Source organism: Protopterus annectens, chromosome 7.part0 (genome assembly GCF_019279795.1).
Source record: "Protopterus annectens isolate FY-2018-M chromosome 7.part0, PAN1.0, whole genome shotgun sequence".
NCBI lineage: Eukaryota > Metazoa > Chordata > Ceratodontiformes > Protopteridae > Protopterus > Protopterus annectens.
Genome location: NC_056739.1, coordinates 102,725,591 through 102,744,305, shown reverse-complemented (window position 1 = coordinate 102,744,305; position 18,715 = coordinate 102,725,591). Strand labels below are relative to the sequence as shown.

The following is an 18,715-nucleotide window of genomic DNA, read 5'->3' as shown; positions in this document are numbered from 1 at the left end:
ATGGATCCAATAAGCTAGGCAGGCAATAGCCGTCATCTTGCCTCATCTGAAGCACATACCCCCAAACAGCACCAGACTATATAGCGTGCATGCACACACACACACACACACACACATTACAGTATGCAAAAAGTACAGTTGTGTACACTTAACCTTAAATGTAGATGTTCGAGTGTATTCGCTGTTGCAGTCATCACACGGGTTATCTGCCTGCAGGTAGCCCACAGTCAGCCTGAATACAGTTTTTCTTGCCCCAAATGTCAGAAGCCCACCAAAGAGGAAGCTAGTAAATGGTGTGGAACACCACCAGTAAAAAGTAAATACCACTGCCATTAAAAATGGCTATAGAGAGGATAGGTAGAAGGATAGAGAAAACCAGAGGGCTCGAGGGAGGGAAACTAGGACTGCAACAGTGAATACACTCGAACATCTACATTTATGGTAAGTGCACACAACTGTACTATGTTCTTGTGTTTCATTGTTGTAGTCATCACACTTGGGTTGATTCCCAAAGCTGAGGAAGGGTGGAGGCAGTCAAGAAGTGTTAGGGCTGGCTAGGAGGCCTTGTAAAGACTGCTGTAGCAAATCCAGCTCTGGATTTAGAAAAAATAGGTAAGTGGTAATGCTTGGTGAAGGTGTGTACAGAACTTCAGGTTGCAGCTTCCAGGATGTCCCTGGTAGGGACTCCCCTGAGAAATGTTGTAGAGGTGGAAGTAGCCCTAGTGGAATGTGTTTTGATCCCCTGTGGGGTAGGTTTTCCATGGTGCTTGTAGCAGAAATGGATGCAGTGTGCTATCCATTTGGAAATGGTTTGCTTTGAAATGGCCTTGCCCTCTGCCCCTGCAGCAAAGCTGACTAGCAGCTGGTCAGATTTTCTGAAAGGTTTAGTCCTGTCAAGGCAGAACCTGAGCTATTTGTGCACGTCCAAGGAGTGCAGGATCCTTTCCCCTTTATTCTGAGGATTAGGGAAGAAGGTTGGTAAATGGATTGATTGGTTTAAAGCCACACTGGACACCACCTTAGGCATAAAGGACGGGTTAGTCCTGAGGGAAACCCTGGCAGCATGGAAAATAATGAAGGGTTCCACAGCCATTAGTGCCTGTAACTCAGACACTCTTCTTCCTGAAGTTATGGCTAAAAGCAAGGCTGTTTTCCAAGAGAGGAATTTTAACTCTGCTGAAGCAGCAAGTTTAAAAGGGGGAAGTGTGAGCTTTGCCAGTACAACATTAAGGTCCCAGGCAGGGGTGGGTACTCTCCTAGGGGGCCTTAAATTGTTAGCCCCTCTCAGGAACTGCTTGATGAGAGGGTGAGAAAATAGAGGTGTCTCAGTATTATACTGAGCTGAGATGGCAGATGCATGAATCTTAATGGAGAAGGATAGGCCTCTGTGGAGTAGCTCTGCTAGGTAATCCAGGATTTGAATAAGGAGGGCACTGCTGTGTCCTTTTCTTGAGACTGATTCCAAGAACAATATCTTTTCCACTTTTCAGCATAGGATTTCCTAGTACTAGGCCTTTTGGCCTCAAGAATGACGTCCAGCACCTGTTTGCTGAGGGTTGCTGATCGTATATTTGAGCATAAGCCAGGCTGCAAGGTTTAGGGTTTGCAAATGTGGATGCAAAATCTGACCCTCCTGCTGAGAAAGCAGGGAAGGAGTCTGGTGAAAGTGCCAGGGTGGCACTGTTGTCAGATTGCGTAAGTGTGGGTACCAGTGCTGGCGTGGCCAGTCTGGGGCAATAAGAATTGCCCTTGGCCTGTCCTGTTTGATCCTGAGTAGTACTTTTGAGAGAAGAGGCAGAGGAGGAAAGGCATAAATTGAGAGGTTTTCCCATTTGAAGGATAGGGCATCCACCTTCCAGGCCCTGCCGTGAGGGTTCCTGGTTCAGAATTTGCTCAACTGGTGGTTCTCGGTGGAGGCAAAGAGGTCCACCTCCGGTGTCCCCCACAGCTGGATTAGAAGGTTGAAGGTGGTGGGCTCCAATTTCCACTCGTGTGGGTCTAGGAGATTTCTGCTCAAGTCTGCCAGTGAATTTTGTTTGCCTGGCAGGAATTGAGCTTGTAGATGCACTTGGTTGCTCAAGGTTGTGTTCCACAGGGTCATGGCTAACCTAAAGAGTGGGTAAGAATGGGTTCCCCCCTGCTTATGTACCACATAACTGTGGTGTTGTCTGCATTTATCAGCAGCTGTCCTGGAAGGATTAGGTATTTGAAGGCTGTCAGAGCATTCTGTACAGCTAGCATCTATTTTTGATTGATGTGCAGTGCAGGAGAATTTGTCCTGGGCTCCACTTGCCCTGTATGCATTTGCCTGCCATGTGAGCCCCCCATGCATAGTCTGATGCGTCTGTTGTCAGGGTTTGGGTGGCAAGGGGTTGAGTGAAAGGCAGTCCCTTGTTGTGGTTGCATGCTTCTGCCCACCAAAGGAACTCTGCCCTTAGACAAGGTATGATAGGAATGACTTTTTCCAAGTCCTGAGAATGTTGGCACCAAATACTTTTTAAGTATCATTGAAGTTTCCTCATATGCAGTCATGCATACAGAATTAGCAGAATGCATGAGGCCATGAACCCTAGGGCTTGCAGTATTTTCCTTGCAGATAGCTGGGTTTTGGTGGCCATTTGTTTGAAGTAGTTGGTCAAATAGACCTGTTTTTCTGGAGTGAGAAATGCCATCTGGGAAGTTGTGTTCAAGCTTGCTCCCAGGAGTACAATTTTTTGATTGGGCATCAGTTGTGATTTCTTTTCATTGATGGTGCACCCCGATGAAGTTAGGAGTCTTTTTACAAATGCCAGATGCTGAAGTAGCAATTCCTAACTGTCCGCCTGAATCTGGCAATCGTCAAGTATGGGAAAATTTGGATATTTCTCTGCCTGCAGTATGCAATGGCTGGAGCCAGGCACTTTGTGGATACTCTGAGCACAATAGATAAGCCAAAGGGAAGTGCAAAGAATTGATCGCACATGGAGCCTGCCCTGAAGCATAGACATTTCCTGCAGGACTCCCTTATGGGGATGTGCAGATAAGCTTCTTTTAAGTCTAGGGTGACTAACCAGGTATCCTTGGCTAGCATAGGAAGAAGCTGTTGCAGGGTAAGCATTTTGAATTTTGGGACCACCAGAAAGGTGCTAAGAATTGATAGATCCAGGAATGGGCGCCAAGAGCCCTCTTTTCTGGGCACCAGGAACAGTCTGGAGTAGAAACCCTGTCCCCTTTGTTCTACTGGAACAGGTTGAATAGCCCTGATATTGAACAGGGAAGTACTTGCTTTTAAGTCTCTGCCCACTGGTTTGAAAGAAGGTCTGGAAACCCATTTGGGGTTGGCAGTGAATGGAAGTACAATCTTTACCCCTGGGATATAATGTTTATGACGCATCGGTCCTGAGTAATGGACATCCAGTTTTTTGCATGAAGGGCAAGTTTTCCTCCTAGGGGTACAAGTAATTGGGCAGGGCTGGGAAGGATAATTGAAAAGTCATTGTGAGCTTTTTCTTTAAGGGGGAGGCTAACCACTCCCTGTTTTTGTAGTGGGGGCACTCCATTGTTTAGATCTCTGCATATCCTGAGACTGTAGTCTGGGTGGTCTGTTTCACCTGGGTTTGGACTGCGAAGGCCTGGAAGGGGCTGGAAAGGACAAGTTTTTAGAAGGCCAATGCCTACTGAATCTAGGTGGCTGCAACTGTAAGAATTCTTTAACAGTTTGCATAGATTTAGCTTTTTCTTCTATCTTTTTAAGAACCTCTTCTGCTTTGGTGCCAAACAAACCGTCCTTATTTACTGGAGCGTCTAGTAATTTTGGTTTGACATGATCTGGCAAGGTTTGTTCCTTCAGCCAAGCATGCCTTCTCAGTACAGACCCAGTGACTGCAGCCCTGCAAGATGCTACTACGGCATGAAAGCCACACTGCAAAGTATGCTTACTAACTTGGTTTGCAGAATGCATTAACTCTTGTAAATCTTTACTTTCTGCACAATCAGGAAGTAACACCATTTTTTTTAATTTGTTCCATAATATGTTGCTGGTACTTCAACATGTGAAGCTGGCAATTCAATGCCCTGATGGTAAGAGTTGCAGAGGTATATACCTTCTTACCCCATCTGTCTAAAGCTCTGGAAGGTCTGAAGGGGCAGGGTTTTTGGCTGTAGTAGCCTTAATATCTTTAGGTCCCTGGGAAATGGTATCTGGATCCGCAGTAGGATTTTTAAAGAGAAATTTGTGAGAATTATGTACTCTGTAGTACCTGTCAGGTTTTCTTGGGGCCAGTGGTAAAGTGTCTGGAGTAAGACTGGATTCCATGAAAATATCATCTACAACATCCATGACAGGGGGTATAGCTAGAGGCCTGTGCTGAGGCAACTCTAAAAATTCTCAGAGTTTCTTTTTGGACTGAGGGTAGTCCTGACATTCCCAGCGGAAATGCTCTCTCAAAGTATGCAAGGTTTCACCAAAAGAAAAATCCTCTGGAGGGGAGGTAGAGGGAATGGATTCCTCTGCATCTGAATCCTCATAGGTTGATAAGGGTATGTCCTGGTAATCATGGGGATTCATCGGACTCCTGGTCTGCAGAATCAGAATGAAGCTCAATTCTTTGTCTCTTAGCAGGGGAAGGCTGGCTTCCCCTAATTAGGGTAATAAGGTCTTCAGCCATTCTAGGCATTTGTTTTTGTGGCACGGTAGCTTGAGTATGCACTTTGGTCGTCGATTTTCTAGGCATAGTGCATACTCTGGGCCTGAGAAACTTGGTAGTTTTAGCTAAAACGAGGTCGTCAGTTTAATTCAAACATCGGTAGGTCGGAATAACCCTCAGAAGCCGGTGCCTGCACAACGGCTCCGGACCCATCCAAGGTAGAGACATCCACATGTTCCATAGTCGAAGAAGCATCTCACGGCATACCGGACTCTGAATGGGTCTCAGCAGAGGCCTGCGAATCTGTAGAAGTGGGTATCAGGGGCTGCAAAGACGCCTCACTGAGTACCGGCAAACTGGTGACTAGCCAAACAGAAGCGTTGTCGGCAGTTGTGGACCTATGCGGTCTCTCTCTGTCTTTATCTTTACGTTTTTTCGGAAGATCGGTAGTCGGATGGCTTATCGAAGCCATTTCGAAATATGGAGAACGAGAGCGAAAGAATTTAGCTACAAAGATAGCCCAAAGACAAATGGTTCGGGCGTTAAACAAGGCACAAAACTGACAGCGATGGACGTATTGGTCTGGGCCTAAACAGGTGACGCAGTAAGAATGAAAATCTCTGAGGTATTTGCTTTCCACACGCAAGACAATTGTTAACTTTTTCTGACATCGGTTAGAGCAAGATAAAAGGATCACCAACGGGGTACTTAGCTTTAGAAGACTTCAGGTTTGAAACTCGAAAAACGAAAATTTCAGGTAGCGACCGACTGGCACTTGCGAACTGCTTCTGCTTCGGGCTCCTTCTTCGCAAGAAAGACTGATGTAATGGCGTCGGCCGCCTGTTTTATACCCCTGATGACCTGACATCATGGAAGAGGTGACAGCATCCGAAGCAGAAATCCCAAGACTCTGGTATTCAGGCCGATGAGGGCTACCTGCAGGCAGATAACCCAAGTGTGATGACTGCAACACTGAAACATGAAGAACATCATCCCAACACTAGCACTACAATCAATAACACATCATCTCAAGAGCATTACATTAATCAAGACACATCTAAATTAGCACTCTAATGTCCAAGATATGCAAACAACAACAAGGCACTATGCAGCAAAAAACAGTAGCATGCAAATAAATGCAAAGAAGTGCTACACTATGCAACATATTATCCTATGCAATATATACCCACACTAGAGTTACACTGCTCAACATATGCATACACACACGTCTACACAATACGTGCTTACAACAGTACTATACTACTCACCATACACCTACACACAGTATGCTATCTAATGCAAGCCAACACTACTAGTACAATGTTGCTGTGCAACATACAACTATACACACTATGCTACAAGATACAAATGCACACTGACACTACACTGTACTAGATGCTGCACAAACTTATCCTAGAAAATGTGCAGTTGGTGTTAAATCCAACCTCCCTAACACCCATGACAAGGCAAGCTATGAAGCGGCCCAGTCTCTGGCCTTCCCCTCAGTATCACACAACTTGCATATATCCTTGGCTTCCTGCTGCTACGTGTTCTTCTCCGTTACTTCTCAGCCTTTTGCAGGTTAAATGTTTGCACCTCACTTCTGTTGCACAGTTCTTCCTTTTCAAAGCCAGGTATCTTTGCTCTGCTTTTGCGCACTCCCAGCCTAGTTGCTGTTACACCTGTTAAGTATTTTCCTTTCCATTATCAGCCCTACCAATCAATTGCTATGTCTTCTTGACTTTTGCTGCAATAAAATCCTGTCTTCTCAGTGCTTCTCAACCACACTAGAGAGTTATACTTCATACTGCTGATCCCTCGTTTATATCCATTCCTGGCTTGTCAGCAGGCATAATTTTCTCCTTCTGTTATTCATTCCTGCTTTTTTATAATTGTGTTCATTACCATTCCCTTTTATTCATATCTGCTGTCATTTTCCAGTCCCGGTTTCAAAGACCTGTCCCCTAACTCTTTCCTTTTCCTTTTACTTTTCCCTGCCTTCTAAGGGATCCATTCCCTCCAGCTTCCACTGTAGCTGCTACTTAACCACATTTACAATTACACTTTAATATTGTCATGGTTAGATATGCCTATAGTCTTTTTGTTTTAGTTACCTCTTTACAACTAGGCACCTAAACCTTCTGTTGCGCCAACCACTTTCTCAAGGTTCAAACACTTTCCCTTCTCACAACTGTTAACATTATAACAGCCTACCCACTTGGTGCATGGCTCAATTGGCATCCTGCTAAATGTTTACTCAGTTTTCTTAGTTTATTTCTAGGCAGTACCACATCTCTCAAGAAAAGCATTGTGAGAACATAAACTGAAGCAGTAGAGCTGAGTGTTACCTGTCGGTATGTGTCCTGATGGTGTTCATCATTCCTGGAATCATAATACTGCTCGATGAAGGCAAAGTATTCCTCTCGTTTACGCTGAAGAGTGATCTCTCTACGCTCCATATTGGCAGGTAGGTATCCCTATAAAAAGACAGCTGGTCAGGGATAAAGAAAAGTAAAGGTTCTAACTATGTAGATGAACTACATGCTACACTAGATTAACACCAAAGTATAAACTGCCTAACATTATAATCAGAATAAGCTGTATGACATGCACATCCTCACAACGAAAAACACACACTATCAGCTTGCCCTGCCAGGAAAGTACAGTTGTGTATACTTACCATAAATGTAGATGTTCGAGTGTAGTCACTGTTGCAGTCATTACATTTGGGTTATCTGCTTGCAGGTAGCCCTCTGTCGGCCTGATTAACAAAGTCTTGGGTCCTGCGTTGGTTGCTGTCCCTCCTTCCATGATGTCAGGGGTATAAAACATGCAGTCGACGCCATTACACCAGTTTTTCTTGCCCCCCTAATGGGAAGCAATTAAATATAAAAGTACAAAGATTTACCTCCAACAAAAAAAACAAGTGCACCAAAAATGTTTTTAAGCATAGTAAAGCAAAGTAGAGGTATAGCCAGAAGAAGTTAGGGGGCTGGAGGGAGGGTAACCAGGACTGCAACAGTGAATACACTCGAACATCTACATTTATGCTAAGTGTACACAACTGTACTATGTTCTTCGTGTTACACTGTTGCAGTCATTACATTTGGGTAGATTCCCAAAGCTATGGTTGGGAAGAGGAATTTAGATAGCATTATGGCCAGCTATAAGGCCCTGCATGACTGCAGTGGCAAAGCCAGCTCTGGATTTAGAGAAAATTGGCAAATGATAATGCTTGGTGAAAGTATATACAGAACTCCAGGTAGCAGCTTCTAGGATGTCCCTGGTAGGGACGCCTCTGAGAAAGGCTGAAGAGGTAGATGCAGCCCTGGTGGAGTGAGGTCTGATCCCCTGGGGGATAGGTTTTCTATGGTGCTTACAGCAGAAATGAATGCAATGGCCTATCCATTTAGAAATGGTTTGCTTTGAAATAGCCTTCCCCTCTGCCCCTGCAGAAAATGCCACCAGCAGTTGTTCAGATTTCCTTTAAGGTTTAGTCCTGTCCAAGTAGAATCTAAGTTGTCTGTGCACATCTAAGGAATGCAGTATCCGTTCCCCTTTATTCTGTGGATTGGGAAAGAATGTTGGCAAATGAATGGACTGATTAAGAGCCACACTGGATACCACCTTGGGCATGAAAAATGGATCGGTTCTGAGGGGCACCCTGTCCGCAAGAAAGATGATTAGAGGCTCCACTGCCATAACGGCCTGTAACTCAGATACCCTTCTAGCTGAAATGATTGCTAAAAGGAAAGCTGTTTTCCAAGAAAGAAATTTTAAGTCTGCAGTAGCAGCTGGCTCGAAAGGAGGTACAGTGAGTTTCTCCAAGACAAAGTTAAGGTCCCAGGCTGGGGATAGAGCTCTCCTGGGTGGTCTCAAATTTTTGGCCCCTCTGAGGAACTGCTTGAGCAGTGGATGAGAGAAGAAGGAAGGTTCTGTGTTATAATGAGCTGAAATGGCTGAGGCATGGATTTTAATGGAGGAAAGAAGACAGGCCCTTGTGAAGCATCCCAGTTAAGTATTGTAAAATCTGAAGTAAATTGGGCGCTTCTGTGCTCATCCCTTGAGACTGATTCCAGGCACAGAATCTTTTCCATTTTTCAGCATAAGATTTTTTAGTACTAGGCCTCCTAGCCTCTAAAATGATATCCATCACAGGTTTGTTGAGGGACGGTAAAGGAGAGATTAAGTAATTAGCCAGGCTGCAAGGTTCAGTGTTAGAAGCTGAGGGTGCAGAATCTGGTTCTCCTGCTGAGACAGCAGGGAAGGAGTCTGAGGCATGTGCCATGGAGGTAACCATGACACACTGTGCAGGAGCGGGTACCAGTGTTGGCGCGGCCAGTCTGGAGCAATCAAAATCATCCTGTCCTGTTTGATTTTTAGTAGTACTTTGGAGATCAGAGGCAGAGGGGGGAAGGCATCGACTGATAGGTTTTTCCAGCTGAAGGACAGAGCATCCACTTTCCAGGCTTGTTTGTGGGGAGTCCTTGTGCAAAATTTGTCCAATTGGTAGTTCTGGGGAGAGGCAAACAGGTCTATATCTGGGCTCCCCCATTTGCTTGTCAACATGTTGAAAATCCTTGGTTCCAGTTTCCACTCATGTGGGTCCATGAGGTTTCTGCTTAGTCCGTCTGCTAGTGTATTTAATTTTCCTGGTAGGAATTGAGCTTGTAGGTGCATTTGGTAGCTCAAGGCTGTGTTCCACAATGCCATGGCTAGTCTGCAGAGGGGGTAAGAATGTGTACCCCCTTGCTTGTTTATGTACCACATAACAGTGGTGTTGTCCGTCTTTACCATTAGTTGCCCTGGAAGAATGTGGTCCTTGAAGGCTGTCAGAGCATTCTGTACAGCTAACATTTCTTTTTGATTGATATGCAGGTGCATTTGACTTGGGTTCCATTTGCCCTGTATGCACTTCCCTGCCAGGTGAGCCCCACATGCATAGTCTAATGCATCTGTTGTTAGGGTTTAGGCAGCAGAGGGTGGTGTGAAAGGTAGTCCCTTGTTTTGGTGGCAGGCCTCTGCCCACCAAAGGAACTCTAAGCGTAGGCAAGGTATGATAGGAATCATCGTTTCTAGGTCTTGAAAATGTTGACACCGTAGGCTTTTTAGATGCCACTGTAGTTTCCTCATATGCAGTCTTGCATATGGAATTAGAAGAATGCAGGAGGCCATGAACCCCAAAGCTTGCAGTATTTGTCTTGCAGATAGCAGGGTTTTTGTGGCCACTTGTTTGAAGTAGGTTGTCACATTAATTTTTTCTCTGGCGTGAGGTAAGCCATCTGGGAAGTTGTATTCAAGCTTTCTCCCAGGAATATAATTTGTTGACAGGGTAACAGGTGTGATTTCTTTTCGTTTATGGTGTACCCCAGACAAGTCAGAACCCTTTGTACAAAGGCCAGATGATTCAAAAGTATGTCCTAGCTTTTGCCTGAATTAGACAATCGTCCAGGTATGGGTATATCTGAATATTCCTTTGCCTGCAAAATGCAATAACTGGAGCTAGGCACTTTGTGAATACCCTGGGCACAGTAGATAAGCCAAAGAGCAGTGCAGAGAACTGATAGTGCGTGTAGCCTGCTTTGAAGCGTAGGTATCTTCTGCAAGATTCCCTGATTGGGATGTGCAGGTATGCTTCTTTTAAATCTAGTTTTGCCAACCAGGCATCTTTGCCTAGCATAGGAAGTAATTGGTGAAGAGTCAGCATCTTGAATTTTGGAATCTCCAAAAGGTGTTTAGAGTAGACAGCTCCAGGATAGGACGCCATGAATTGTCTTTTCTGGATACCAGGAAAGGTCTTGAGTAGAAACCTTGTCCCTTTTCCTCTTCTGGTACCAGTTGAATACCCCCCATGCTTAAGAGAGAAAGTACTTGTTTTTGGGCCTCTGCCCACTGATTTAGGGGTAGGTCCGGCCACCCGCTTGGTGTTGGCAACGTGTGGAAGTGAAATCTGTATCCCTGGGACACTACATTTAAAACCCATTTGTCCTGGGTAATGAGTTCCCAATTCTTTGCATGAAGAGCAATCTTTCACCCCAAAGGGGCAGTCAGTTGATAAGTACTTGGAAATTTCAGAAGGAAGTCATTGAGACAGTTTACCATGGGGGGAATCTTATTACTCCCAGATATGGAAGTGGAGGCCCCCCACTGTTTAGTTATGTGTGTCCCCTGGGACTGAAACCTGGGGTTTTTACTGTGTCTGGGTTTGGCTTGAGAAGACCTGGAAGGGGCTGGAAAGGACCAATTCTTAGAGGGCCAGTGCCTACTAAATCTAGGAGGCTGAACTTGTAAAAAATATTTAACAGTTTGCATAGATTTAGCTTTATCTTCCATCTTTTTAAGAACTTCCTCAGCTTTGTTGCCAAACAGGCGGTCCTGATTTAAAGGAACATCCAACAATTTAGCTTTAACATGATCAGGCAAAGATTGCTCCTTAAGCCAAACATGCCCTCTGAGCACAGACCCAGTAACAGCAGCCCTGCAAGAGGCCTCTAATGAATCAAAACCACATTGCAAAGTATGTTTTCCAACTTGTTCCGCAGAATGCATTAAATCCTGTAATTCTTTATTTTCCACACAGTCAGGAATCAACATCATTTTCTGATTAAGCAATCCAATAACATGTTGCTGATACTTTAACATATGAAACTGGTAGTTTAAAGCCCTAATGGCCAAGGTTGCAGACGTGTAAACCTTCTTACCCCATCTATCCAAAGCCCTGGAGTCTCTATCAGAAGGGGTAGGATTTTTAGCAGTAGAAGCCTTAATGCCCTTGGGCCCCTGTGAAATAGTCTCTGGATCTGCAATAGGCTTTTTAAAAAGGAACTTGGAGGACTCTAGGACCCTGTAGTATCTGTCAGGTTTTCTGGGAGCAGGAGGCAGGGAATCAGGGGCCAAACTAGATTCTGAAAAAGCATCATCAACAATGTCTAGTACAGGAGGAATAGCTAAAGGCCTATGCGGAAGAAGGAGAAGGAAATCCCTAAGCCTCTTTTTTGAATCAGAAAAATCCTGGCTTTCTCAGTGGAAATGCTCCCTTAGAGTATGTAAGGTTTCACCAAAAGAAAAATCCTCAGGAGGGGAAGCAGAGGGAATGGAGTCCTCTGCATCAGAATCTTCATAAGTAGATAAGGGCAAATCCAGATCATCAGAAGAAACAGAATCCTGATCAGAAGATTCATAATCAACTTCAGTCCTAGGTCTCTTAGATTAGAGTTATTAGATCTTCAGCCATTCTTATTTGTTTTTTAGGCATAGAGGCCTGAGCATGTGGCCTGGGCGTCGTTTTTAGGCATGGATTGAGATTTAGGCCTAAGTAAAGAAGGAGGCGTTGGTTTAATATGCAAGTCCGTAGGCCTGAATACACCCTCAGAAGCCGGTGCCTGCACAGTGGCTCTGGACCCATCCAAGGTAGAGACATCCACGGGTTCCATAGTTGAAGCATCTCGCGGCATACCGGACTCCAAATGGGTTTCAGTAGAGGCCAGCGAATCAGAAGTAGCGGGTATCAGGGACTGCAAAAGCGCCTCACTGAGTACTGGCAAACTGGCGACTGGCTTATGAGAAGCGTCGTTGGCAGTTTTGGACCTTGGCGGCCTGTCTCTGTCTTTATCTTTGCGTTTTTTTTTTTTTCCGGAATCCTGGTAGCCGGATGGCTAACCAACGACATTTCTGGATAATTAAACTGAGAACCGAAATATTTAGAGGCAAAAATATACTGATGATGGATAGTGTGCTGATTAAATAAAGCACAAAACCGACAGCAATGTACGTCGTGGTCAGGGCCTAGGCAAGGAGTACAGTACGAATTAAAATCTTTGTGAGGTATTTGCTTTCCACAAGTAATGCAATTATTAGCTTTTACTGACATCGGGAAGGAGCAAGAAAAAGTTTCCCCAACGGGGTACTTAGCTTTAGTTGAAGACTTTGGTTCTGAAACTCGAAAACGAAAATTTCAGGAGTCGGCTAACCAGCACTTGCGAACTGCTTCTGCTTCGGGCACCGCACGGCAAGAAAGACTGATGTAATGGCGTCAGCTGCATGTTTTATACTCCTGACGACCTGACGTCATGGAAGAAGGGACAGCAACCGACGCAGGACCCAAGACTTTGTTAATCCGGCCAACTGAGGGCTACCTGCAAGCAGATGACCCAAATCTAATGACTGCAACAGTGAAACATGAAGAACATTACATGCTATACAGCACTGGCATACTGCTATAACACTTCATAACCAACAGGTAAATAAATATACCTTTCCAGGTACTAACCTCAATCCAAAAATTTAGACACAATATAGTGGTCCTAGGACAAGTACACCTACCCATTAAACATTACATAAATAAAAACGTACTTCTCAAAGTAAGAATAGTCACCAGTGGAATGGCTACTATGCATGTAAAAGCTTATACTACAATATCAAAATCTGTAGTTCATCAAAGTCATGTTAAGTCATTGCTTATAACCCATAACATACAAATTAAACTGCGTGCGTTCAGGTTTTTAATCACATTAAGCATGAAAATGCTTGCACAATCATATAGTTACCTGTATTCTATAAAACACAAATCCAAGCAAGCAAAACCCAGTTATTACTCACACAGATCAAGACCCATTCTACTTGTAGTCAATAACACACAAATCCAGGCCTGCACTGTCAGGTCATTACTCACTATCCATAACACACAGGCCCACACTTGCACTATCACTACTGACACTCCAGAACATTCAGGCCAGGGTCCACACAGTGGTCACTACTCATACAACAGAACACACGTTAAGTCTTGAACCATTAGGTCACTATTTACACTTCATAATACACAAAGAAGTTTTATTGTCAGGTCACTACTCACACTTTGTAAGGCAGAAGAGTCATCCACTGTCAGCGTTGCTACTCATACTATGTAATGCACAACAGGAGGTCTGTGCTGAGAGATTCCAAGATGGTTACACTTTGAAAAGCAAGTTTATTAGAGCTCTGCCAGTTTGAAAAATAAAAGTGATGCAAAAAAGCCAGTACAAGCTAACGATTCAGGTAAAAATTTGTTAATGACTAGTCACTAAACTGCCTGAAAGTCAGCAAAGAATAAATATGGAGAAAGTAAGAGAAAAATCAACTAGAAAAGGAGGAAAAACTCTTGTTGGGGAAGAGCCTTGCAATTGTTCAGCAAAAAAGTGGTTCAGACTTCAGCTTTGGTACAGGAGATGGCTTCCAGTAAGTTAGAGGAAAAAAATAAATGCATTCACAGGCTTTCAAAATAAGTGAGACACCGAGGAATATATAAAGTCAAATGACGAAAAGCTATTTTAGATGAGCTGATAAAACTGCAAAAATCAGTGGCTGAAAGAATGGCTGGGTGAATATGGGGCTTCTAAAGAACCTTGTCTTCTAATACTAGTATTTTTTTGAAAGGCAGAAAATGAAGAGATAAGGCAGCAAAGTTTGAGACAAATTTGTTTGCTAACGTGTTGGCTATGTCTTCAGGGGCTGAGTATGTGCTGCTGCTGTTTAGCTGTAACTCAGAGCATTGCTGAGTACTATTTTTAAGGTTTATGACAAAGCTGAAGAAGGCTTTCTGGTTATATCTGTGTGGGGGCAACTTCTATTGCATCAGTGTGTGAAGTTACCTCAGACTGACTTTACTCCCAAAGATGTCATTTATTTTAATGACGGACTCTCTGAAGTAGTCATCACGCCATCCTTCAGGTCTTTCAAAACTGCAATTTGGCATATTGGACAGATGTGGATGAAAGGCTCCAGCACAGAGTTAAGTACATTACTACACTATCCTATTCATCTCATCCATCCAGCCCAACTGATGGGGGTCAGAATCTCCAGCTACAAGAATATGTGGGTGGTGTGACAAGACAGCCTTGAGAACAGTGGCTCCAAATGAAGCCCTACACCTAGAAATAACATCCAATTTTTCATAGTTTGGTTACTGCAGGACAGATTTAATCAAGTGACAAGTTTTTAAAGAAGGCTGCAGAAGTGGCAAAACAGCTTGAAGAATGAGCCTTTGGTCTGGATGGTAAGGGGCGGCTGTGTGTAGAGCAGACAAATGAAATAGATTCAGTAAGCCACCTAGACACAGATTTAATTTGAGACTTTAGTACCAAGCTCACTGGCTACAACTCAGGGTAGATAAAATCTCAGCTGTCTATGAATATTTAAGGTATGTAGAATGCATCTCAGGAATGGTTAGGAAAAATACAGGCAGAGGGACAGATTGGCTCAAATTCATCTCAGGTGCCACCTTAGGCCGAAGAATGGGTCTGTGCATTGGGAAACTTGACCTAATGAAAAATCAAGCAAGGAAAAACTGAAGACAGGGACTATAATTTTGTATTCTTCTGGCTAAAGTTATTGCCACCAGAAATACAGTCTTCCATGAAAAAAAATTCAAGGGAGTAGAAGATGCTGGTTCAAAAGAGGTTTTGTTAGAGCTTCCAGTACAAAATTAAGGTCCCACAGGGGATGAAGGTATAGAGAAGAAATACTTCCTTGAAAAAGGCTCTACACAGTGTGAGATGCTAAGGAACTGAAGTCACATCTGCTATGAAAGCTAGAGATTATGGCTAACTATCCCCTTAATGGAGGAATGACTAGAGCCTGAGTTATTGGTGAGGAAGCATAAAATGTTAGAGGTAGAAGCATTATTAGTGTCAACACCCTGTGCAGTTGGCCAAATTGCAAAACATTTCCATTTGCGCCATTAAACCTTACATGTAGGTTCTTCCTAAGGTGCAGATGGGATACGAATAACATCATGAACCAAAGATGGGTCATTGGCCATCAGGGGAATTGGAGAAACCAGGTGGTTAACATGAGGTTGTGTAAACCTGGGTGAGGTGACCTGGACAGGTAAGAAAGTAAATCCTTCTTTGGATTCAAAAGCCACGGAGGTTTCCTGATGTGAGGCTTTAGTAGGGGAAATCAAATTTGCCTGGGACAATAAAGAGCAATGAGGACTGCTGTGGCTTTGACTCATTTCAATTTCTGTAAAACGTTTGTTATCAGGAGCAGGGGAGGAAATGCATAAAGGAACCCAGATTACCACCATCCAACTACAGCATCACACTCAGGAACTATCTCTCCAGAAACATCAAGGCAAAGAAATTGCTGCATTTGGTGTTGGTTAGGGAGGCAAAAAGACCACAACAAGGATGGAATGGCACCAGCAGCTGAATATCTGCTGTGCTATTGCAAAACTGAGAGACCACTGATGAGACATCAAGACAGATGTGTCAAGCCTGTTGGCAAGACAGTTGGTTCTTCCAGGAATGTGCAATGCTATCAGAAAGCAATGCAATCACCCATTACCACACACTCAAGGCTTCTCAGAATATGGGGCAGGACCTAGTGCCCTCCCCTGCTTGTTGATGTACCAAACCACTACCATATTACTGGTATGGAGAGAAATCACTCTCAGATGCTAGATGTCTTGTAGTTCCTGCAATGCAAGATGACTGCTCTCATCTCCGCTACACTGTGAATGTTGGCCTTTTGCTGAATTCACGTACTTTGGACCATCCACACCTGACAAGTCCATGGTTACCATTCCTGCAGAGGGCAAAAAAATGGTTTTCCTGGAAGGAGGAAAGGAGTAGTTGCCATGATCATAGCTGAACTTTGCATAAGGTTGGTGATTGATATTGGAGCCAAAGGAAGAGCCGATGTTTAAGACCACTGAACTCTGAGTAACAAGTATTCTCATGTGAGATTGAGTAAACTGAACGACTACCATGGATGAGACCATTAACACCACGACTCTCAGAACTAGGACTGCCAGAGATATTGGATCAAGTTTAGTTCTGGACCTTGTTCAGGTACTGGGATATTATAAAAGATGTTTGCCCAAGTGGAATCCAATGAACTGAATTGCTTGAGATGGTTGTAGAATTGATTTTTCATAGTTTACAAGGACAAACAAACAGAGCTGAAAGCAAGTCATTTCTGCTGTTGGTCAATAATTCTCTTGTTGATAATAAATAAATTTTATATATATATATATATATATATATATATATATATATGTATACATATATATATATATATATATATATATAAAGAAATAATAATTCTCTTTTTGAGGCAGCAAGGAGACAGTCTTTCAGACATGGAAACGATCAAATCCCCCACAGCTGGAGATGAGCTGCAACCACTGCCATGCACTCGGTGAGTACTAGTGGGTTGTGGTGAAACTGATGAGCAGGGTTCTGAACTGAAAATGACTGGCTCCCAGGCAGAAGTGTAAGAATCTCCTGTAGGCTTTGTCTACCTTGATGTACAAATAAGCATCCACCAAGAATCTCAAATAATACCTGATCCTGTTTGCTCTAGTAGGACCTCCTAGTGGCTCTTTTCCTAACAGAGACAGAATCACTCTTTCGGCTGTTTTTTAGATAGAGTGGCACATCTGGTAGCAGCTGGCTTGTCTGGGTTTGTGGTAAAGAAGAAAAGGGAACTGTACAGTCTCTACATGCTATCCTTCATACCCAAAAGTCTTGCATTATAGCCATCCAAACAAAACAGTAGACAGATAAAGGACTCTTCCAACTGCTTCCAGTGGGGAGCAGTCAGGTAACCTCCTCAGGGACAGTCAGATTGTCTTGCACAGAAAAGACAACATCCCTGATACTGAAAATGACCTTGACATCTGGGTCTGCGTCCCTTATAAGGATCACCTTTGCCATGGCCTCCTCATCAGAAGTGAAGTCAAATGGTTCATGTTAGGTTTTCCTCAACCATAGTGATTTGGGCACCTTTTGGTTCCTACTGTATAATCATTGGGGGGTTTTCAACCTAACTCCAATGCCAGAAAGCAACTTCCTATCCTGCTTACATTTCTGAATATTCTCTTTCATGTAAGGATCAAATAAGGATGATCTATCACAAAGGGAGGCACTCGTAAAGGATGCTTTAAAGTTAGCTGCAAAGTCACACAGGTGAAGCCAAACGTAATGCCTCACTGTGACGCCTGCACCTGCCGCTCATTCAGGTATATAATGCACATCTCCAGCATGACGAGGTTATTAATATTAAACATCCTGTCCAAGGTGGTCTCTAACTGTTTCCTAGAGACTGGGATAGGCAGTTTCTTCAAAGAGGCTAATGCCCGATACACTAGCTAGATCCCTTTGGAAATGGTTCATACAGGTGGCACAGTTCACAGCCCTAAAGGTGAAAGTGCCTGAAGCCTACGTCTGGTTCACTAACCTGTCCATGGCCCTGAACTCCACATTGGGCAAATGAACAGTAGCTGTCTCATCTCTCAGCTCTTTCTTCATAGCAACTGTTACAATAATAGAGTTTAACAGAGGAACCTTGGACCAAAACTCTCTCTCCTTGGGAGGTCTAAAAATTCTGTCAGGCTTTCAAGGAACTGATTCAAAGGTGTGAGGCTCCTAACGTGCTTGCCTGTTGCCGAGTCATTAAGGCGGGCTTGCAGATGGTACCACCCAAGAAATGCAGAGGAACAAGCAATAAGCCTCAAAAATTACTTCCTCATCTTGAGGCGGGATGGTCTTCTGGCCAAGATGCTCTTGGTCGCATTAACTCAAGAGTCTGCCAGAGGGGATTGGGGAGCCCTCTCAATCATCCATGTCTAAGGTGGCAGACTTGAAAAGGGAGTCTATGTGCCTCCTTTTTCTTGTCCTTTTTATTGGCATGTCAGAGTATAGGGGAGTCCAATTCTTAAGAGGACTCGTACTGCATCTGAACAGTTTTCTTGAGGACAGTCCCTCAGCTTTAGCCTTGGGATACATAGGGGGGTGACTGAGGCAGAGAAGGGTGGGTATCTTTGGGTAGAACTGACACAAAAGAAGTTTGAGTATCCAATCTCAGTGAAGCAGCAATAACTTTCTGCTTAACCCCAAAGGCTGACCCACACTGGCTGGATCAGAGAAGCCCCCATCGAATTCTGGGCCCACTCTTCCAGAAGAAGTGGGTGGCACTGAGGAAGACTCTCACGAAGCCTACAGAGTGGAAAGCTTAGAGGAGAGAATCAGTACCAAGACCTCAAAGGCCGATGTCTCCCACACAGTGAAGGGAGCCATGTGAGACAGAACCAAGGATGGTGCTGATAACCT

At 43.9% G+C, this 18,715-nt stretch overlaps 1 protein-coding gene across 1 annotated transcript in view; it reads right to left on the bottom strand.

The window, feature by feature from the left end:
• TBC1D22B (TBC1 domain family member 22B) overlaps nucleotides 1-18,715 on the bottom strand; it is a 1,162,021-nt gene that overhangs the window by 661,029 nt on the left and 482,277 nt on the right. Inside the window, exon 6 of the mRNA XM_044076529.1 lies at nucleotides 6,974-7,102. Coding sequence (XP_043932464.1) covers nucleotides 6,974-7,102 — 129 coding nt within the window. The remainder of the gene's footprint in view (nucleotides 1-6,973; nucleotides 7,103-18,715) is intronic.